Source organism: Lepisosteus platostomus, chromosome 11, assembly GCF_059453375.1.
Source record: "Lepisosteus platostomus isolate fLepPlt1 chromosome 11, fLepPlt1.hap1, whole genome shotgun sequence".
Lineage (NCBI taxonomy): Eukaryota > Metazoa > Chordata > Actinopteri > Semionotiformes > Lepisosteidae > Lepisosteus > Lepisosteus platostomus.
This window is the reverse complement of record NC_142621.1, coordinates 11561970-11586071: the sequence shown is the minus strand read 5'-3', so window position 1 is coordinate 11586071 and position 24102 is coordinate 11561970. Positions and strand designations below refer to the sequence as shown.

The 24102-nt window shown below is 34.5% G+C and overlaps 1 protein-coding gene across 3 annotated transcripts in view; it reads left to right on the top strand.

The window, feature by feature from the left end:
- nek7 (NIMA-related kinase 7) overlaps nucleotides 1-11404 on the top strand; it is a 67357-nt gene extending 55953 nt beyond the window's left edge. For all 3 annotated transcript variants that reach the window (XM_088598429.1, XM_088598426.1, XM_088598427.1), the window contains 2 exons: nucleotides 2791-2904; nucleotides 7532-11404. In XM_088598429.1, coding sequence (XP_088454555.1) covers nucleotides 2791-2904; nucleotides 7532-7642 — 225 coding nt within the window. In that variant the 3' untranslated portion in view covers nucleotides 7643-11404. The remainder of the gene's footprint in view (nucleotides 1-2790; nucleotides 2905-7531) is intronic.
- Nucleotides 11405-24102: the final 12698 nt, after the last annotated feature.

Sequence of the window (24102 nt, the reverse complement as noted above, 5' to 3'; positions counted from 1 at the left end):
AAAAACAAATTGAAAAGTTAAATTCACTATTGAAAGAGTCTTCTGATTTCACTGTTCTGATTGTTTTTCTAAAGTTTTTATTTTAAACGTGCATCTTGACCATAAAACACAAACTGCTTTTCTACAGCTGACATTCTGCAGAATGGGTTGAGAATTATTATGGTGCCAGTGATACTGCATACTAACAATGACACCACAGCCTTTCTGCATTGGTTATAATGAAGATCAGATATCGCACAAGTAATTACAAGAGTGCATGGTAGTAGCTGTGGGTGAAACTGCAGTCGCAAAGTGACTTGCTCATTAAAATCTCATGGATTTCTTTTCTTTTAAGATAGGCAGTGACTGCTTATGTAGGAGAACAGATATTTAGTACAAAGGTGAACTGAGTAGATAAAGTGTACTGTCAGCACCCTGATTTCAAAGGCTGTGAATTCTTGAAACCATTTATACAGTATATCCTGAGAAAATGAGTTTCATGAGTTGGGGGTAGGGTTCAAGAATGAAACAAACCACAAACATGAAAAACACAAAATATCTTAAATGTGTCTCAGAGACATATTGCAATAATAGAAATGTATAAGGGAAGCTTTGTCATAGTAGAATTAAACATAGTGAATGTCCCTGTTTGTTTTATTTTGAAGATAGCTTAATCAGATACAGGTGACTTGTTCTTCCAAAACTGTTCTCTCGTGAGTTTACATACTTGATTTGACAAACGTTTTTTAGAGTCACATTATCTTCCCATTTTTGATGTGCATAAAATATAAACTCATCTTCATATCCAATCATAATATTGCTCTTTCAATCACTCCTAAAATCTGTACTTGGCCATTGATATCTCTAACAACCTGGCTTTGTAAATAAATTCACAATTTGTGATTGATCAGACCATCAAATAACTTCAGCTGGTTGATTAAAAACTAGCAAATTGCAAAGATGTTGTGTGAAAGGAGAACATCTGGAATGAAATTGACACTGAGGTTAATTCTTTCCTCTGTAAATACATGTTTCAGTATCTTTATCTTAATTGGTTCATAAGACTGGTTGAGCTTTCCTTTGCATCCCAATGCTTTGACGCATTTGGTGTGAAAGCAACTTGATGCATGAACAAACATCAGCGTCCACACTTCTATGTGATGAATTTGATGTGAAAAGACCTTAACACTTGTACCAGGGAGTGTGATTTTTATTCCAGTCTTAGTCCACACATTATAAACTTTTCTCCAAACAGATTTTTCCCAGTGTGCTTTTTGAGTATGTTTCATTATATATTTATTCTATTTCTAGCCTTTCCGATTTAATATGAAATTTAATTGATGGGGCCAATTTAGGAGTAAATCACTTGTGCTGCTTTTTGGCAGTTCTTTTTGGAATATAAAGCACCAAACGGTGTGAGAGGAACTGTTTGAGTTGTTGCCTACTCAGAATCACTTGTTAAATGTTTGGTTTGTGAGAGAACACCTTTCTCCGCTTTAACAATCCTTAGAGAAAAGTCTAAAAAAATGCATTGTAATAACCAGGTAAAGTTTGCCAACAGATAATTATTCACAATTTAATTTGATTGCTTGAAACTACCTATTATGAGCCTTGTTATTCTGCAAAGCCTGCAAGTAAGATAAGTCATGGATCAGGGAGAGAGCTGCTAGCTGGAGGAATAACAAATTAATTGACAAACAGTAGACTGTTGCACTGCAACATGGATAAGATCACACTCCCTTTTCTGAGACATAACATTTGACAGAACAGTTACCTATGGCAAATCCTAGAAAGATTCTGATTTAGCATTTCTGTGTAGCATACTTTGCGTATGAACAGATCTGATATTGTCTTGATGTTGTTGTATCCTGTTATTGCTTTCAATTATTAATTATTTTACAGTAGAGTCCCGATTATCCAACCTAAACAGGATGCAAAAATAGTATGTTGGATAATCGTGAATGTCGGATAATGCAGAAACTGAGTAGAAAAATCATAGATTAATGGAAGTACAGTATAAGTATGAAATCTGGTTTATTAATCTACTGTAATACTAAAATAATAGAGTATAGAACTATTGTTAGTTATTATTTTTAAAAAATGAGTGATTGGATTACATTTGCCCCGTATGTGCTTCTCTTCCTTGCGGCACGGTCTCGCCAGCATCTTAGTAACCTGACATCAGTAGCAGTTGCCTCCTCTTGTTGTTCAACGTAAACTAGTGCCGCTTCGAGAGCCTTGACCCCTTCACTGTGACCGATTCTGATTGAAAGAACTACTTTCTTTCACGCACGCATACAGTATATAGCATGTTGAGTGGCTATGTCGGATAACACGGAATGTCGGATAATTGAAGTAGTCGTGGCCCAAGTGGTTAAGGTGATTGATGGACTAGAAATCCATTGGGGTCTCCTCGCGCAGGTTCGTATCCTGCCAACTGTGGCATATGTTTCTGGTGGTGCAGTGGCTCTGTGGCTAAGGATCTGTGCCTGTGGCTGGACGGTTGCTGGTTTGTATCCCGCGACCGGCAGAGGAATCCTACTCCGTTGGGCCCCTGAGCAAGGCCCTTAACCCCAACTGCTCCAGGGGCGCCGTATAAATGGCTGACCCTGCGCTCTGACCCCAAGCTTCTCTCCCTGTCTGTGTGTCTCATGGAGAGCAAGTTGGGGTATGTGAAAAGACAAATTCCTAATACAAGAAATTGTATATCGCCAGTAAAGTGATGTTATCTTGAAGGTTGGATAATCGAGACTCTACTGTATTTTGGTTAAAGTCTTTCCTGTTGTGCTTCATATCTGTTTTGTTTTTCAGATGGCTGCCCTGCAGAGCCCTTTTTACGGAGACAAGATGAATCTCTACTCTCTCTGCAAAAAGATTGAACAGTGCGATTATCCACCCCTCCCTTCCGATCACTACTCAGAAGAGGTACCATCTTTTCTTACTTGAAGGCCACAAGTTGAAAGGTCTCCACACTTCTATAAGTTGAAGTCAAACAAAACGAGCCTGTACCATCTTCTGAAGCACTTGTAAACATTATGAATTTATCATTCTTTAAAATTGAAATTGTAAACCAGGTATTGTTTGAAACAAATTGTATTTTCAGGTATTAATGGCCAATTAGGATAATAATAATAATAATAATAATAATAATAATAATAATAATAAACTTTATTTTATATAGCGCCTTTAAAGGTGGCTTCTCAAAGCGCTTTACAGGATGACAATAACAATAAATAAAAAGACTACAACAATAAATAAGAAAATTTCACAAGACAGGACACAATTATAATTACAACAATACAACAATAACAATAGAGGAGACCGTGGAAGATGGTATTAAGAAGAGCAGAGGGGTGAAGAATGGAACCAGTTAAGTAAAGGCTTTTCTGAAAAGGAGGGTTTTGAGTCTGGATTTGAAGGAGTTTAGAGAAGGTGACTCTCTAATATCCTTGGGCAAGGAGTTCCAGAGCTTCGGGGCATAGCAGGAGAAGGCCCTGTCGCCCATACAATGTAGACGGGCTTGGGGGACAGTAAGGAGGGCAGAATTTGAAGAGCGGAGGTTGCGAGGTGGGGAGTAGGGCGATAAAAGTTCAGACAGGTATTGAGGTGCCAAGCCATGTAAAGCCTTGTAGGTGAGCATGAGGATTTTAAAGTCTACGCGGAATTTGATCGGAAGCCAGTGCAAGGACTCCAGGATAGGAGTAATGTGAACACTTGCACTAGATCTGGTCAGGATTCTGGCTGCTGAATTTTGGACATACTGCAGCTTGTTCAGAGTAGATTTAGATACCCCAGGGAGCAGAGCATTGCAGTAGTCAATTCGAGAGAATACAAATATGTTGATCAGCTTTTCAGCCACAGTTAATGATAGCATAGGGCGTAGTCTTGCGATATTTCTAAGGTGAAAAAAAGATGTTTTGACAGTATGCTGTACATGTGGGTCGAATGTTAAGCCAGAATCGAATATAACCCCAAGGTTTTTCAATTTTGATTGGAGCTCAAGTACAGAGCCATCTACAGACAGGGTTACAGGACTGGCTTTACGAAGTTGATGGGGGGTACCAATAAGCATGACTTCAGTCTTGTCACAGTTAAGATGAAGGAAGTTTTGAGTCATCCAAATTTTTATGTCAGAGATGCAGGATAAACTAGCCCGTATCCCAAATGCTATGAATTTTTGAGTTTGTACCTCCAAGAGATAGTTTTATATATCAAGCTAATTTAGAAGACTTACAAAGTATTGTCAGCAGAATGGGCGGATTTTGCCAGGGTCCTTGACCCTCAGTGTTTCAAAATAGCATTTTGGTTGTTATTTGAATATATTAGAATGTAAGACAGGATACAAACGAGAGGATACCGTTTGACCTACATTGTTTTTTTGGCTGTTGATAGCTTAGAGATTTGAGGATCTTATCAAGCTTTTTCTTGAAAGAAGCCAAGGAATCTGCTTCTACAACTAGCCTGGTAGCTTTTTGTCTCTCTCAGTCCTTTGTGTACAGACTGCACTTACTTTTTCAAGTGCATTTCCCTGTAGTTTTCACTTTTTTCCTAGTTCTTGATTTTGAAGAAGTCCATTGGGTTGACCTTTTCAGGTACATCTGAAGATCTTGAATAATTGAATCCTAATCTCATAGAGTTCTACTGTATGTTCAGTTCTCAAGATTCAGTTCTTTTATTATTTTAGCATATGAACTGTATATACGTAACTGGTTGTTTTTCAGTGACTGATTCCAGAGCAGCAATCAATTTCCATAATGTGGTAACCAAAATTGTGCATGGTATTCTAAATAAGGAGTTATTTATGCATTGTACAAATTTTAACATAATCCCTTGATTAAAATTCTATACTTTTAACTATTTTAGTTAGTATTTTTTACTTTTTAATTGCTTTCCCACATTTTGTGTAGAATATTTTAAATAATGTCAACATAAACACCTGAATCCTTTTCATAAGTTACTTATTCAAGCTCAGTTTCCAATCTTGCATATTTAGTTTTTTTACTACCTGCATTCTGAGTCGCCATTAAATGTCATCTGCCAGATGTTTTCCTAGTTATCCACATGAATAAAAAGATTGAATTTCCTTTGCAGCTTCTGCAGTGTTTGTAATGATGATATCATCTGTGATTTTGACTAGTTTCATAACTATAGCAGAATCAAGATCTCTGATAGAAATTAGAAAGTATTGCAGATCCCTGTGGTACTCGCTTCACCCAAATTTGCATTCACCACCCATTTGTAATCTGATTTCTATCCATTAAAGAGTTCTCAGTACACATTCGTGCATTACCCTGAATGTCTACTGCCTGCAAATTAAGTTAGTCTTTGATGGGGAACTTAATCAGAAGCCTTCTAAATATCTAAATACTGTATTATATGCTGTGTTTCTATCTTTGGTTGTTTAAAGAACTCCAGGCGTGACCTACCTTTTCTAAATTAATGTGGATTATTCCCTTAAATCTTTTATTTATGTTATTTTTTCGACATTAGATAACCTGGGTAGCTTGAACTTGAAAATTGAATAGAAAAAATTGTATCAGCCACTTAATTTTATCATTTAGTTTCTCATGGCCTCTGAGAGACCATACTTCAATGATTACTACTTTTGCTGTTGTAGTATTGGGGGAAAAAAACATATATTCCAGGCACCATTGCATTGTGCTCTATCTCTGTCCTGGCATTTATAATATCCTTATTGTACCTTTGCTTGCAGTTTATGGTATTCTTTTTCTTTAACTGCATTATATAAATAAAAGTGTTCATACTGGTACTATTTCAGGTTAATGAATGCGTATGTCCTCCTTCACCTAACGATACATGCTCGTTGTGCATATCATACATGTTAATCTGCCCTCCCCCTTCCCTCTCCAGAACAAAAATTTAATTCATACTTTTGTAAGTGATATTCATTATTTCTCAATTTGACGTTTCACAGAACCACACTGTTTAGTGTTATTATTATTCAAATAAACACTTTTTTTTTTTAGTATTAAATCCGATGTTTCCATACATTGCATGTTATCATACATCCTTTTCATAGTGTGCATTTGAGATGCTCGAAGTCACATTTGGGTCAGTTTGTCTCTTAATGTCTGAGTTTTTCTTAGGCGCTACAGCTGTGTGCCCCTCTGCCTTCAAAACAGATGTAGACAAACAGAATTTAAAGATAATTTTAATGTATTAGCTTGTCAGAAAACATTCTTTAAAAACTCCCACTAAAGTATTTACTAGATCTGTATGCATTCTGAATTGACTATGCCTACCACAAATACATTCACACACATATGGCAAAGGTTAAGATCTGTAACTTTCTGGGCAATTCTTTCCATTTTAATCCATTGAGGGCAGATAATGACTCTGATTCAATAGCCATAGCAATGTCAACCAACATGTACTGACAATAAAATGATTCTTAAAGACATTTAAGACATTCTTAAAGTATGCTTTGTGTGGCTTTTATGTTTACCACACACAATGTTTCTGTTATTGTGGATTAGTTACTCCACCTGTAGGAATAAAAATAAAACAGGCCTGTAGTTTAATCTTGAAAAGGGTTTTAAAATTTGAGAGTTAAATGTTGGCGTGCAATAGTTCAGAAATATTGTAACTATAAAGTTCCTGTAAAAAATGACCTGGGTAACAAAAAAAAATGGTACACTGAAATAGTTTTCTGTAGAGCCAAAGGGAAACAATTCAATTTATTTTCTGTACCATGTACTGGCCATTGTTAACTTCAGCTTTCTTCTTCTGTGCCAGACGAGGTTTTCTGTGGATCGCTTCCATTGCAGGGGCCTGCAAGTACTGTCGGGGTGTAAACAATGATTCAGAAAGATGGCAAAAAAAATGTCAGTTGCCGTTCTTTGTTGTGTCATTTACACATCTCCCCCTCCCTCACACTTTTTTCTCTGCCATGAAGCACATGAATATTTCACATATCTGCATCTTCATCCCCTATTCTTCTTGACTAATTTTCAGACTGTCTGAATTTGCATTTCACATGCTAGCTGATTAGGAGATGCCGAGTGCAGCAGAGAAGCCTCAGCAGGCGGTTGCCATGGTGACCTTGCGCAGGATTTTAATGATGATGCCACTAGTAGTTCGTTGAAGTCAGCCTGCCTGCAGGCTTGCACCACTCAGATTCCTGCTGCATTTAAGTGTGAATTTTGGGGGTTGTGGGGAAACGGGAAGACGGGGTGGATGCAGAGAGAGAGAGAGAGAGAGGCAGGTGCAGATCTGCTTGTCTATGGGGCAGATCAGGAGTTACAAGTCAGATTTACGGCCCACAATTTTGTAAAGTTAGTGAATCTCACTCCTAACTTGACCTTTTTACGCACCAGCTCAAAAATGAAACAGTAAATGTGGATGTTTTGTATTGTCAATGCAACAATGTGCTGTTTAAATTCTGAAACAGGCGAAAATAAATGTTTTTGTAACCTGGTTAAAAAGAATGTTATAACCTTTTTATGCATGTGTGTGTCTGGTGAACTTGTGGATCTCTAGTAAAAAAAATATTCACTTGCCTCATTTTGTCTTTTTTTTTTTTGTCTTTCAGCTGAGAAAGTTAGTAGATATGTGTATCAACCCCGATCCGGAGAAGCGACCTGATATAACCTACGTGTACGACATAGCAAAACGGATGCAGGCAATTACACTTGGCAGCTAAGTCATTCATCAAGAATGAAGAAAAAAGCAGAAAAGTTGATATTTTTCCGCATCCGATCTACTCCCCAAAGCGAGAACTGATGGAGACGTACCAAGTCCTTCAAATATATTTTATCTCATTTCCATTGAGTACAACATTACTTTAATGAAGGCTGTAGAGGATAAGCAACCGATGTTGTTCTTAGGCAGTTTTTCCTTTCAACCATTCAGACATTACTTAAATCGATCATAAGATCATTGAGAATATACATTCATTAGAGTTTGAATACCACACTTTTAATTTTCATAACCAGATTACCATACAGCCTGCATGTATTGACTTACTCATGTAAAGGATCTTAAATTCCTGTGCAGGTATGGAAAAGCTTTTTTATGTCTATTTATTGCTGAGTTTCTTTTTTGTTCGTTTGACATGTCGAAATCATCAGTTTTATTTAAATACCCTAATGAGAAATGCAAAGTCTACCTACCTTAGAGAAATCTGCAATAGCTGTGATTTAGTATTACACTGTCTACTTTATAAAAAATAAATCTGGATCCTGATGTGGTGTGAAGCTACTTTTATCTGGTACTGCATTAATTCAGTGGCGATGTTCTGCCAGTTAATATTTTTAAAAACATGTTTTTCATTGGATCTTTGATCTGACCTGCTATCAATGAATTAATCTGTACATGATAGATGTAAAATATTAAGAAAAGCAACAGATTCCTAATTTGGCTTTGTTTATGGACTTGTTTTAGGCATGAATTACAAACCTGAAATGCATCCAGCCTGGAATTAAAACATTTGCCAAGAGTGAAGTAATTAATTTAATTAAGTAGATCACCTATTCTGATATTGTTGTTGTCTTGATCATTTTACATTGTTTTCCCATAGGCCTTTCTGTATTTTGAGCATATATAATTAATGATGAGTAAATAAAGAAATGCAAAATAAAAAAACCTTAAAAGCATAGATTTTTTTTACTCCAATAATTGATACAGTCTTGTTTTAAAGGCATATGGGCCTTTAGTTCCTTTGGTGCCTTACAGTTATACCCTAAAAAGGGTAATTGTATAACATCATGATTTTACCTCCATGATTGTGTTTCTTAGTCTAAACTATTCATTGTTGCTAATTTTGTAATTCTGCCTATAGTGAAACTTGTTTTGTGTTACAAACTCCTGTAATTTAGTGTATGAGTAGGCAAACCTTAACATTTTCACCCTAAATTATTAAATAAAAGAGATTTACTTTTGCTACAGGTTTCTGATCCCTGAGGTTATAGCCCTGTTAAAAAAGATGCTAGCTATCTATAAGCCTCTCACCTACTCAGTATTCGATTCCTTACAAAAGTCTGTACAACACATTAGCCCTAGGTACATCTGGCTAACATTAAAATTCTGGAGGGCTCTCCTGTATGATTGTTTGTAGTCATATGATAATTTTTGCTAACAGTTACTTTCTCTTTGTTTTTGAATCCATAGCAAGGCTATACTTGCTACAGACACAACGCTGGTGTTTTAAAATAAGAAACACTGGTCTAGATGTACAGTAGGTGCTGCAATAAGTCTTCCATCAGAAAACCTTAAATTAATGTACGATTGGGGATTTTAGAAACATCTGAAAGAACATTATCACAGCTCATTAAATTACCAGCAGCTGTAAAATGACTGATTACAAATTTAAATTAATAATGTCCCCTTCGATACTAATTAACTACGTAGAGATTGCTTTTCAACAAAAACATCCTATAATATTGTATTGGTTCTGCATCTTACACCGAATAATATTATAGTATATCCAAATTTTTTAGGGTTATTAAGCCTTAAAGATGTAGGCAGATACTACTACTTCCATTAGACTACAGCAGACTTCATTATATATTCAGTTCTTTAGTGTTTAGCACCTCCCGTTTGTTAATGACTTTTAAATTCTTTGCAGAAGAATGAAAAAATCCAGTCTTACATCTTCTAACAAAAAACAAGAAAGTAATGTAACATTTGATAGTATTTTCTGAAGTTCATATCATATTGTGATTGTTTTTTACGTTTATCACAGATCATTTATCTAAATTGGGTATAACAAAAAAGTAGTTTATCTGTCATTCAGATTCCTTTTAAAATTACAGTATTAACTACATTGGGTTACATTATTTAGGAAACTGAACTTGAAAGTAATATTAGATTAAAAAAAGGCTCCAAGAAACACTAATATTTCAATGTACTTCAATGTATTTTTCAACCTTCTTCGTGGTTCTCCATCTGCATAATGGCAATATTGCAATTATGCAATTTATTATCCTCACTCCAAATTCCCAGGTTTTGTAACTGAAATTGAACACATACATGCTTATGTGAGTTTGTTCCATGAGATGTAATTCACAGGTTTAGTGTCATGTAAAAAGATGCATAATAATAATGCAGATCTCTTTTGTAGGAACTAAAGGTAGTTCTGCATTACAGATGTTCCAACACTCAGTACAATAACAAGCCTTTGCACAGTTGGTTGGTAATAGGTATGAATAAAATAAAAATGAGCATTAGAAAAATAACTATTTAGATCAGCGTAACATTAGCATCTTCACATGTAACTTTCTTATTTAGTACTGTTTCTTTGCTAATATTTCCACGTGTAGTCTCAATGAGCATAGCTCGTTATATTCATTTACATTCAAAAGAATAGAAGGAAAGTAGGAATTATTAACATTGGAATTAAATATCGGACTACCTTTTATGTGCTTGATATTGCTCTCAACAGCAATCCATTAGCAAATTTACATTAGTCTTCATTTATTACTGGACAATACTGGTAGGTACTTTTCCTTTTTTTAATTGTTGCCTCTTAAAATGACACATTTTCTATTTATTATAGCTTTTGTGGTTCTTAAAAAAAAAATGAGATGCCTGATTCATGTTATTGTATCTGGTACATCCCCATCCGAAGACATTCTGGCCTGTTGCCTTACTTTTCTAGCTGATACTGTATTGTCAGAACATGTATTAGACAGTTGTGGGTTCTAATACTAGACTTATAGGCATCCCTGGGGTTAAAATGCTTATAAGTAGCCCTTTTATAAAACATTAAGTACTTGCATTCTAGCTAATATTTTGCTGATCAGCTACTGCAAAGCACCATTGTCTGCAAATTGTAGGTGTTGCTGTGATTATACCACATGTATCTTGGTATTTATTTTAACAACAACAATAGGTAAAAATGTTATAAATGTATTAAAATGTTTATTATTCTAATTGAATGTATTATGTTGTAACCAATGCATTTTTTTCTGTTTTATTCTTGTTTTGGTAGTACTGTAACAGTGTTGATTCCTGTTAACCTGTTGCCTTGAAAAGTAATGTATTTTTGTTATGCTTAAATATAGACACTGAAACAAGTTATGTTAGTTTCATGTGCTGTTGTTATAAGTATATACATTTTCCAAAAGCAACACCTTAAAAAAACCTCAAAATTCCATGAAGTTGACAGTGGAACCAAGGTACACATTTCCACATACGTGAATTTTCCTGTGCATTTTACTGCACACATGTATGTGTTTTGTTTAGTTACGAAAACAGAAAACAGTGACACAAAGAACGTTATTTGGAAACTTAAACCTAGTTTTTAGTTTAAGTTTCAGTGCTTTTTGTCTCAAAACCATTGTAGTTCCATTTTATTTTAGTTTCCTTTGTATTGCAAAATTGGTTTCATAATTAAACATGTCAAGATTAGTGACATATACTGTATAATGACAGTATAGAAATAAAATCTTTCAATTGCTCTTGATTGCTTTCAGAGTTCTTTTATTAGGATACTGCCTTTGTTTCTGAGGTTAACAGTGTGCGTCTTTACATTTAAAGAAGTATTGTGATCTGTAAATGCAGAAATTTATACATATGATCACGTTGACAAGCATATATATATGTAATCCTTGTAATATGGTTCTAATCTTATAGTAAGGAAGTAATGTAAAGCACCGTTTCCAATGTGTTTTTAAACAATACATCTCATTTTTTTTACTTATGTTATTGCATAATCATTTTGTTTTTGCCTTATTTGATCAAATGAAAAATTGATTATCATATTGTGGGCAAGTTGTTTTACAGTAAGTCCATAGGAATTTTTAAGAATAAGTTTAGAATAGCTCCAGTAAGACCTTCTTCAAATGCTAGTCATTGTTGTACTTCAGAAGTGGAATTTTAACATCATGAATGTAAACCTTGTCATGTTTTTTTTTTTTATTATAGAAGCAAGTCTGAATTGTTGTTAAAGCCCCTCCAACTTTTTCCATGTAGACATAGAGAAGCAGTATTTTGGTTTTTTTAAAAAGAATTTCTGAAACGATCTGAAACTATCGTTTCTTTTCGGACTATAATATTCCACCTTGTGTGTCAATAGGTATGTTTAGACAGTTTATATGGTTACATTTGTTTATACTCTTCTAGTATTACAATAAAGAACAAACCCTGAACCAAATGAAACTACTTAAAATTAAATGTGACAAGTAAATTGTTCATTTCTGATTCTGAAACATATTTTGCAGATACACAAGTCCATCTAGTGGCAGTGTCATTGTACTACATTCACTTTGCCTAAAAACAGAGCAGGAAAGAGGCACATCTTCCAAACCTTAAAAGACTGCATGTGTAATAGAATTTTAAAAAATCAAGTCTTTTCATTTGGACCAGTTCAGCTGTATGTTCTCTATTATTAACAGGAATTTCTTGTAGCATTTTCATGTAATTAAAATAGTCATTCTCTTAAAGTAAATAGTATTTGTGTATAGCAGAAAAGGTGCTATTTATAGTTCTGCATTGTGATGAGCTTTTTATGCAATCAAAGAAAATGGAAAATGTTTTCCAGTATGGGGAACAAGGTAACAAAATAATACTGTTACATTTCTTTGGAGTAAAATCTGAAAGGTTTGCTGCAGGGATTTGTAGCAAAAATCTAGTTGCCAAAACATGTCTAAAAACATTTGATTCAAGACTTAATTTATTTAATAAAAGAAAGAAATAAAAGTAAAAAAATAGCAAGGAAATCTTTTCCTAAGAAAAATTCTCAAATATTCTTGTCATGAGCCTCAAGTCCAGAGAAGAGGCAAAGCTTGTTGAAATGTGTTTGCTGCTCCAGGGATCCTCTGTTAAAAATGTAATGGGCACAGTCTTTTAGGGGAAAGCAATATCCTTACTGAAATGTAGTCATTTCAATAAACAAAAAACTTAATTGTATAATATAAAAGGCTATGAAGTTTGAAGAATGTATGGCAGTCATTTTCAAAGATATTCAAAACATCAGAAGAGATTGCAGTGCATATTTGCTAGTTACTGTTGAATTTGTTTTGTCTTTTTGTTGTTGATGTTCAGAAGCATATTGCTGGAGCTGCAGTGTTTCATGGAGTATGTGAGCTGAGCTTATGAAAAGATAAAGATCTTTGTATTCTTCTTCACACACCTTTTTATTCCCCCCAGTAGTAAAAACAATACATTTTCTTTGTCTATTTAGGATGCTGGTCTGTTGAAACATTACATATCAATAACACGCTCATGTTACAATAGGTTGTGGAACATGTTTGGTAATCAAAGAGCGATTTGAAAAACAAATGTCTATGATTAAATAGCCAGCGTTTATCTCCCCTTATTTATAACTTCACAGATCCTTTACAGCATTTGAATTGAACTCTTCCATTATATTTTCATGATGTATAAACAAAGCCAGCTTATTACTTATCGGGCAGGGCCGAGATTTGTAATGCTTTAATGGGTTCTTGTGCTTGGATACCTGGATCTGAGTAGATTTCCGTTATTTTCAAACAAGGGAAGGCTATATCCTGTGTGGGTGAAGGAGCAAGAGTAGAAAGAGAGGAAGGGGTGCTGTGCTTTGTACTCTTTATTTCTAGTTCAAGTTATTAACTATGTATTGTTCCAGTTGCAATAAAGCTCTGTTATGGAACCCAGCATCGTACGAGATTTGCTCACCTCAGTCGGTATATGCCTTGCAGTGCTGTTCAGCCAAACATCAAAGTCCTTTTGCTTCTGGCATTTACAAGCATCACTGACCCAGGTCTTTGATATCTGTTTGCCAACACTATTTATTTTGATGACAATTAGATGATCTGTGGCTCATCAATATCTTAAAAGTTTTTACTAATGCATCATAAGTGATGGCTACTCAGCCCTTTGTGTCTCAAAAGTGATAAACTAATATTGTCTGCTGTCTCTCTACACAGCACCAGCTCTAGAGTCAATGTGGGATTTCTGGTGAACTGGAAAAAAAAAAGAACGACAATATTAGTTCTAGCACGAGCTGTACACTGTGCACTATGATGTCTAGTTTGGTTCTTGTGTTAAAACACATGCTTGAACTTTGTCTACACGCTTTTCACTAAATCTGCTATTAAAAGCAAATGCCATGTTAAATTTCAAAAGAAACTTGATCTACAGTGTGGCTTTACTAGTAGCATTCACATTGACATGGTATTTGCCTCTACAGCTGTTTTCACTTCATGGTTGAGTTTATGAATGCCACATCTCATCCTGTTGACCAGACTAAAGTCCCAATAAAAAAAAAAAATTGTCCATTCTTTTAAAAGTTTTGTTTTTAATGTGGTTATGTAGATATGTTTTCCTTTGTGGGGTTAAAAGTACCTGGACTGTTGCCCCTGGGTGTCGGAGAAGTTTAGGAAGTGGCACATCAGGCACCGAACACCCACAGCTTAACGACTGGATTCAATATGATGTGATCAGTTTTCTTCAGGTATTTTTTCCATCATCTAGCATCATTTCTCCTCAAGTGCATTGAACATTGCCAAGAAAAACATTGTTATTCCGGACAGTTGTCACTGCTCGTCATATCCTAGGGAAAGTGACAGGTTAGGTAAGGAAAGGAACTCACTTGATACTCATTGGCAAGATCCTTCATTCTAACATCTGTGCTCATACAGTCTTGACAACTGTTGAAAGACTCGCCAATGATTATTGGCATATACTGTAGCTGGGCTTCTTCAGAGCAAAAAAGTTTCCATGTGTCACTGGGAATGAAAGTGATTTGCAATACCCCTTATTTGTTTCTTTCATTCTTAGTGTTAAATAAAGGTACTCAGTTTTGTGAGCATCGTGGACTGAAAAAAAAAAAGTCCAGAGACTCTTGGGAAGGTGATGAGTCAGCACCAATTTTGCAGTTACAATTACTATGAGTCTGAGGTATGCAAAAATCTACTATACACTAAAGGGCAATGCACTTTTTAAATATTGCTTGGAGAAGCACATTCGGGTGTTCCAAGCGATATTTTCTCATTTATAAAAAAAATCAGTCACCTCATAAACTTCTAGTTTCATTGGAAATCATGGCAGAAATAATTTGACTAGAACTATAGAGGAGATGCTTTTGCTCATTGTGATCTTAGACAAGTGCTGTGGACACGGTCAGTTTCTCAGTACAAGCCTCACTGAATGCATCTCTTCTGCCATTTAAAATTAAAGTCCACTGAATACATTGTAAGTATCCTGGCATGCAGTTTCCAGCCCGTTAAGAAATAGGTAATTTAGTTTTAAATAGCAGTTACAGAATGAAAATGCGTTCTTTTCACTTTGCTATTTAAAGTACCTGTTTTTGAGAAGAAATGAGTGATGCACACTTCTTGATTATAAGCCATCACAAGTGAAAATGAAGTGCAAATTATGTTAGTACTACTTGTGAATATAAACAAATTTATTTGAGGGAGATAAACAATGCACCTGTTCTTTTAGTAAAGTACTTTGTTTTGTTTTTTTCACTAGTCTTGTTGCTATAGCCTGTAGTGTTCTGAGCCAAATATATACTTAAAAGTGTGGCTAAGTCACATTTAAATGGAAGTGAAAAGTCTCACAGTTTTAATATTGAAAATACATTTTTCACCTTTCAAAAGATTAGGTTGTTTCTTTTCAAGACACATTTAAGTAACTGTTTTTTTTTCAGGATAGGTGTCAATAGAATTGATTTTAAGTCTCTCAAAATGCCTTTTCTGTTGCTGGGATAGTTTTAACATTAGCAATACTGCCTGTGTGTCTAGAAAACTTTTAGGCATGTGCTAGCTGTGTATATCTTGTATTTAGCTGTTAAAAAATGAAAATGAATATAAATTTACTGTATTTACTTTGTATTTAGTCCTTTATCAAATTAGTCAACTGAGAACCAATTGTGGTTTACAGTAATGAACTGAAAGACCATTTTTATAGCAAGACAACTTAAATAAGCTACTGTATTTATAAGTAATTTTATGCTTAATCATTCATTAATTTAAGTATACCTGGACTTTAACATTTATTCCAGTCCTGACTATTGCTGTAACAGTAGTTGGTCTTAGTATGCCTGCAAAATAACGAAAGTAATCTGAGATTAATGTAAATTGTTCATTTTAAAAAAGTTCTACATTTATAGTTTGTGACAAATCACAAATAGTCATACATACAGTATCATTCAACTCTTTACTTTATGTCCTAGGTACTGTATACAAACTTATATACCTGCTAGCCACAGCCAGACATGACAGAAAACAAAGATCAAATCCAGCTGTATTTTCATTATTAAACTTCTGGATTAGATGGGCCAGTCTCCAGAGTACTATGACTTGCAACAGTACAACAGTATTCATATACTAAATATCTTCTTAATACAACAGAAAATATTTGGTATTAAGTTGCATGTAATCAAAGCAAATTTTATTTAAATGCAAAAATACCTTAAAGTCTGTACTCCAGTTATCATTATTTCATTACTGTTCACTTTTCCCTGTAATTACAGTTACAAAATCTGACTGGTTTCCCTTTTATGTGGCTAAAGAAACTGAAGATTATGCATATACTGTATAATAAAAAAAATCAATTTGAGAATCTAGAAAATATTCTGATACTGCACACTTTCAAGGGAGAATACTGGGGTATTGTTTTATTTAATAGGTTAAATGTTTCTCAGAGAAATTAATAAATAAAGGGATTCCGTAGTATTTTCTGTAAGAATACAGTGAAATTAATCTTTGTTCCCTGGGCTTGCTATTGAAACTTCCTCAATTGTGCCATGAAAAGTAGGGTTGAAATTAAGATGCAATATTTCACTCCTGACATTTAATCCATAGAAATAAATGCCCTTGGAGACCTATTATTTCTTAAAAATATAATTTATGTACTGTCCATCGCTAGTGCTCCATTGGACCTATGGTGAGTAAGATTTGTGAGTTTTATTTTTTAATCCTTGCTATATTTCACACAAATACCACTCTTCTCAAAACATTTCCTATATTGTCATTTTCAACGCATGATTTATTCTGGTAAAATAGCTAATAAGTGGGCTGAGCATAAACGTGCAAATCAGCTACTCCAAAATAACTACTAAAATAACATCTATCACATTCATTATAGGCCCAGATTCATTTTCTAAGTGGAAAGCACCTTTGTTTAGTGAGGGACTACTGATACCCATTTAATGTAGATTTTTCACAGCACAGCCACTGACCAACCAGTCTAATTCTGGTTTCCATATTAGTTTATTCTTGGGGTTGCTGTGGCACATATGTAAGCTTAAATACTCTAGGATGGAATCAAGGTCATTATTGGAAGATGTATAGTATAGTGAAATACAGTGGACTTAATTTACACAAAATGCACCCTAGTGTGCAATGTTGTTATAGTAAGTTTGCTTAAGAGAATTGGTGCTTTTGTCTATTTGTCCAACATAACTTTACAATTATGTAAGGGGCATGATATTTTACATGAATAGTGTGTAGTAGAGTAAACCTCGGTACTTTTATTTAAAAAAAAATAATTTAATGCAGGGCTGGTGATGGGGAAAAAAAAATAAGGTGCACAATAAAGCTCATAATGTAACTCAGACCCTTCACAGTACACTCAAATTCCAATTACGATGTTAGTCTTGATTAAATTAAACACGTTTTGATATCACAGAATGAAACAAAACAATGAACAGCCTTGTTGACTGGTGTCAGATTTATATATAGAAGGAAAAAGAAGAAAGAAACCATCTGTTGCTGGCAAATCCCCAGCCGCTACCAAATGAATCAACACTAGCCTCAGGAATTTAAATTAATTCATGACAAAGGCAAATCAAGAAAAAAAATACACACAAAAAAAAGATTTTACAGAAAACTGTGAAGTACTAAAGGTTGTACTGTAAGAATGATTAATGCTCTACTTAAATGTTTTATCTTTGGTAAAAAGTACAAAGTGTCATGTGGTCCACATACCTGTACAATGTATTGTGAAACCACTTGAGACAACCAAAATAGACTTTTTTTTTCTCCTGCAGTATTCATTTTGTAATATCTATGTATTTAAACATGTATTTCTTCCAAATAATTAAGAAGAATTTCAGTGAATTTCAATTTACAATGACATTGGTCTTTGCAACATCATAATTAAAACAATAAAAATGATATTAACAATTAACAATATTAACCAGTGCTAATATCAGAAGCGATTTAGCAGTATACTTAAATCCATCCTCAGATACAAGATTACTTAGTAATTACTTAGTAAGAGCACTGCCGTAAGACTAGAAGGTTGTCTTGTGTGCAAAGAAGGCCAGTGGCAGTGTAAAGATCACTGATGACTTCAGTAAGAAGCCCAAACGATTAATAATAATTGAATTTATATACTGTAGCACTTTTCATCCCAGAGTGTTTTACACTTAGGAGGACCCTGGTTCATCCACATCTGATTCCCCCATTACCTTCCAGAGTCAAGACTGGCAGCTGTTATGTCCCAACAGTCACTACACAGCAGATCAGGTGGAGAAGTGAGCAATTGCTTCATTAATTAAATTATGGAGGAAATTTAGGGAGTAAAATGTAGCCAGGATGCCAGTTCTAACACCAGGACTCTTAATAGGAGTGCCATTGTATCTTTAATGACTGTGTTATTAGGACCTATGTTTAATGTTTCGTAAGAGCTACACCTCCCAGTCAAAATACTGGGGAAGTGTTTTGGAAATACTGGTTGAGTGGAAAGAATGGCACTTACTGGTCCACCAACACCAGTTCAAACAGCAAGCTGTGTTTCCTGAAAGGTCTCCCACTCGAGTAGTGACAAGGCTCAGCCTTACATTAGCTTCTGCATTTTGACCAGATCAGGCTACAAGGTGGTAAATCTTTCCGCAGAATTATACACAACCTCAAGCTTTCCAAGGATAGCTCTAGAGGCCACTTTGTAAGAATCTTCCTAATTCAAAATGGAGACTTCAGACAACTAAACTAAAACATAATTACAGGAATGTACAACACACAATTTTTTGCAGTAAAGGAGACCATTTCTAGACTAAACTTTATCATTATTTTAGTCTTAAAACTTAACGCACCAGCCAGTTACGTAACATGTACAGTAACAATACTTGTTCTAAATTAATTTTGTAAAAAATAGATATTTAATTCTCATTACGAAGAGAGCAAACTGTTATTATTTAGCATAAATATAGTTTTTATGTTTAACAGAAAGCTCAAGTTTTAGATTGCCACTTTAATTATATGAAATTATGCAGATCAGACATTACTAGTAAAGTGGAACCATATAAAATAGTACCTTCTGCAAAAAATGTAAATATCAGTGTCGCCTGTTACAGTACCTGTACAATATTTGTAACGTGAAAAAGAATATGGATAAAGGTAGACATCTGTGAGACTCCTTTCGTAAGTAGACAAGTATTTGAAATTTAGGTTTAGTTTGATTTCATTCACGGTGTGTGGTTTTATCAATAATTTTGAATGCCATAAAGAGAAAATCATTTAAGATTTCTATGTTCCCTGTAATACAACCAAGCTCAAACATACTCTATCACACCCCATAAAAAGAGGCCAAACAAGGCTTTTCTTCCAGTGCAGATTTTAAGTAATCTATTTTTTTTCCCAAAAACATTCGTGAAAACAATTGTGTCTAGTGGATGTGATAGTATCAAGATTGCATATCCCATGTAGTACTTCTAATTCAGTTACAGGCTGCAAAAAACAGTGTTTGTAAAGAAAATATATTAAACATCAGTCTGCTGTTAATTAAATTATCATTAACATAATGAACCATTTGATTATTTTCTGTCACAACCATGTTTATCATAAGCGCCTAAAACATGTGAATGGGAGAAAAATGATTTGCTTTCCAAAGTTTTAATTGATTTCTAAAGATTTAAAATATTATCAAATTGATAGTTGTAAAAACTGTTTTATTGTTTCTATTTTCTCTGAAGAAAAGCCAATTATTGAATATTTATTTCTTAGTTTTAGAAAGCCAATCATCGGGGTCCTTAGGCGCTGTAGCCTTCTACTGCACTAGATCCTTTTGCTCTGTTAAGAGCTGATAAATCAGTACTAAATCAAAGGCTATTACTTTTTACTAAACATTCTAATGGTGTAAAGTAGGTGTATGCTGGAAAACCGGTATTTAAAAAAAAACATCCAACAAATGAGTATTGTTCCAGTTCTCATTTTCTGCATTTTAATGCCTGTCTGTGTATATTCTTATGAGGTAATAGTAAAATGTTCACCAAATCAAGAAGGTTCAAGCCTACAGTCCAGACTACGTGTTGCAAAGAGTTTAAGCTTTCATGTATTATTCTAACCGAAGTTATATACTCCTCAACAAAACTATAAGCCTTCATTTAAACCATCCAGGTTTGCCTTAATATGCTCTAATGTGGTATTAAATTAACTCCTCCTGTATAAATGCTCTAAAGCTCCATGTATTACATGGTATCTACAAATCAAACCCGTAACATATGTCAAAATTCATGAATTTACCTTCTTAACCACTATGTAAAATGCATTTTATATTAGAGCTATTTTATGAAGAGCAGTAAACCACAGAAATTCTATTTAAAATTGCTTCCCTTATAAAACATGGTAAATGAGAATACACTTTGCAGAATGTTCCCACAGTATCCACTGTATGGCATGCCAGCTGGACCTGCAATATGACCACTGCACGACTTGGAATAGAGAGCCAAATGAAACAGAGACGGCTTAGCTAGTTCCTTGGTCAGACTTCACAAGAAAATCTCCTGCAGTAGCTGCAAACTGATTCTCTTTCAAATCAGTACACAATGCAAGAATAAACAGCTGCATGCAAGTGGTTTCTCCTTATCCAGGCTGACTGAGAGTCTTCCGATCAGCAGAATAAAAAACCAGCTCGGGGTGTGTTTTTTTCCTACTGCTAGAAAATTCCAAATTGTATACTTACACGGTCTTGAAAAAAAAAAAACAGCACAGCCTAGATGCATTTTTTCTGGGTTAATAAAAAACAAACGATGTAGCCAAGGTTTGGAAACAAAATGTGATTTAGAATTTCAGGTGAAATAGTGTTTCTTGCTGTTCAGTCTTCTAGAGACAGCCACCTAAATTTCTTTGGATCACAGGCAGAGTTAATATTTAAGTTCTTTTATCCTAATTAAAATAATTATCCTTGTAATTTGTAATTTGGCTTTTAATGTAATTTCAAGGTAATCCAAGTGATCCTGTGAAAATGAGGTACCAGATCTCAAGTTATTTGAGATGCTGAGTCTCTCAAGTTTTCTTCTGTTAAAGGCTATCCATGACCCACTAACAGCTATCAAGTATTTTATTTAAAAATGAAGTCACATTTATGCTGTCCTAACCTGGTTTGACAAGAAGACTATAACAAAGCAACATGACCCCTGAATCTGTTAAAATTAGAGTATTCTGAGTCAGCATAGTGCAAAGGCATTCGGTCTGGTCTTATTTTAGTAAACTACCCCTATTCTGGTAAAGTGATCCAACAAAAGGAGATTCGGGAAAGGGGCTGACAAAGAGTTTCAGTCTGTCAGCTTTGTCCCCATTACTACCACTCACTTTTTTGTTTAATAGAATTCAGAAAGGACATCCTTACTTTAAAATGTTCCAGCAGAAGGTCTGTAGGTCTAAAATTAAAGTCTTCTCTGTCAAGCACAGTATTTGCACATTTTCACTCTTTCTTCCTATCGCACACCTGTTCTTCTTTACCCGGCATTCCAATTTACACCTTTAGCACAACACTCTCCATGTGGCAGTCACCTTGTGTTTGCATTTAGCTGTACAAAATTGTTCTTGCCCTTCCAATCTACCCATTCCTCTTTGGTATTTCATTATTTTTGCATTTCATGATGTCACATTTCAAATCGTACCTGAAAAACAGGAAAATCTTTTAAACAAACTGTATTAATAATGAATAGTTCTTGCTGTGCGTATTCTAAACACAACTTCCTTTAAATGTAACATGAAACATGCAGAAATCATTTTAATGAAGTGTGATCTGTCCATTGTGTTTTACAGTTTTAAGTATTATTGTTTTTTTTTTTAAATTACATATTTTGTTTGTAGATTCAGTTGTGGGGCACCTGCTTTCTTTAGGGATGTGCTTCGTGTTCATCGTAATGTCACTGGGTTACAGATTTATTTTTCTAATGAATGTAATAGTACCTTACATTCTACTGGGGGTTACAGCATATCTATAAATATGGGGACAAGGGCTACTTTTTTGTACTCCTTGTGGTTTTGACCTCCCCTTTCTGCTCATAAAACTGGAACTAGAATCATCTTGCATTTTTAAGAGTCTCAGAAGACAAATACTCCACATCATACAATTTTCAGCACTAGAGCTGTAGAATTTTATTAAGTGAATAAAATATTTCTGGGAAACATTATTGAATGTCCCTTGTATATGGGATGATAGAATAACAAAAAAGACCATACTTTATATTGAAACATTCTAGTATAGAGAATGAATGTTTGTGTCATCTAGTTTATTAACAGCATTACACATACTGTCCAGATTAATGGAAACAAATTTACTATCAGTCCTTAAATAGTATAATCTACTAATTTTACAAATATTCAAAATATCAACATATCTGTATTGATAAGTTCTCTTTTACCATACACATTCATGGTAACTTTTTTCTAAAGTGATATGGTGTCTTCAGATCATTATTTGCTGTCTTTTGTTAATCTAGCTTCATGTTCCTCCTTAACTGTTTTTTATGGAGCAACAGAGGCTTTCCATTCTGCTTCTCTTTGTTGGGTTTCCAGAGTTAGCAACTAATCTCCAAAGGCAGGTAGCTATACCGGAACTTATTGATGCAGTCACATGCCCATTTTTTCCTTTTTTTTCCAGCCTCTGCATTTTAAGGCTTTGTAACAAGGACACTTCTATATCCATTTTAGAACAACACAGGTTTTGCAACTGAGAAAATACAGCTTTATTTACCCCATTGAAAATTACAAGATAGTTTTAATTTAAAAAGTAACTCGTATGTATTTTATCGCGACCAAAAAAGTTATTTTCTAATACAAAAATCTCTTAAACTCAGCAAAATGAGAAAACTGATAAAGACATTGAGATCTAAAAGTCTCTCCTTGTTTATCAGCCTGAGTTTAGACACCATATTAGCTCTGTGACCCTGAGGCGTCAGTCACTTGATCTCTTCGCATCTCAACCCACACCTGTAAAACTAGGTACAAACTGGATCCCACTGGAAATTAGCTGTGCTAGCTCCTTTAGGCTATCCTGAGGTGCATTTACCAATTTAATATAAACATGCACAGAGCCCTGCATTATAATGAAGAGCTAGAAGCCCCACAAAGATGACAAGCACAATGAGAACTTGTGAGAAACCAATGACCTGTAGTTAAGAAAATGTGCCAAACACACTGGGAATAGTCTGTTAGTCCACTGATCACAAAGACAGCCAAAGGATGTTATTTTGAAGGCAGAGTAAACTAACTATTATTAGAGGCTATTGAGGCTCATTTGAAAATATAATTATTGCACATCTCTGTGTTTTTTTTGCTTTGTTTTTGCATATCCATGGAGACGGAGTATTTGAATTCTATGTGGAAAAGATACTTATAATTATCTTTAGTCCTGTCACTGCTGAAGATGTTTGAAACTATACTTCTGTACAAAACTTCCATAAAATGTTCTTAGCAAAAGTTTTTCTTAAATTTATTTGCTCTACCAACTACTCAATAGACTAGGTTTCATAATAGATCAGAATTCCACAGTGTAACTTGTTCACCCTAGAAAACCTGCAAAACAACATTCTGTTCCACTGTATCATAAAGTATGGTACTTTGAAACAATAGTCCATAAAGATATTGTTCAACTAAAAATAAAAGTTAATCTGTAAATACTGTTAGAAAATTACTTTATTTTTCTCTGTAAAGAAGTTTCATAATTCATTTCGTAAATAGAATAAATATCCCAAAATGCACACATCCGACCATATTGGTCCTACTGTACTTCCTATTATTTTAACTACAGAAAGTGAAAAGAATGTAAAATGTTAAGTGCTTCCTTGACTACTCGAAGTAAACTTTGTGAAATACAATGTTATCAATTCAATGGCCCGCTACTTTAGTTTTTGAAAAAGTGAGCAGACAAAGTCTACGGAGTGTTGTGTTTTATTAAATGGATGAAGGTTTATTGCGTGGATTGGTGTGCAGTGGGTTGCAG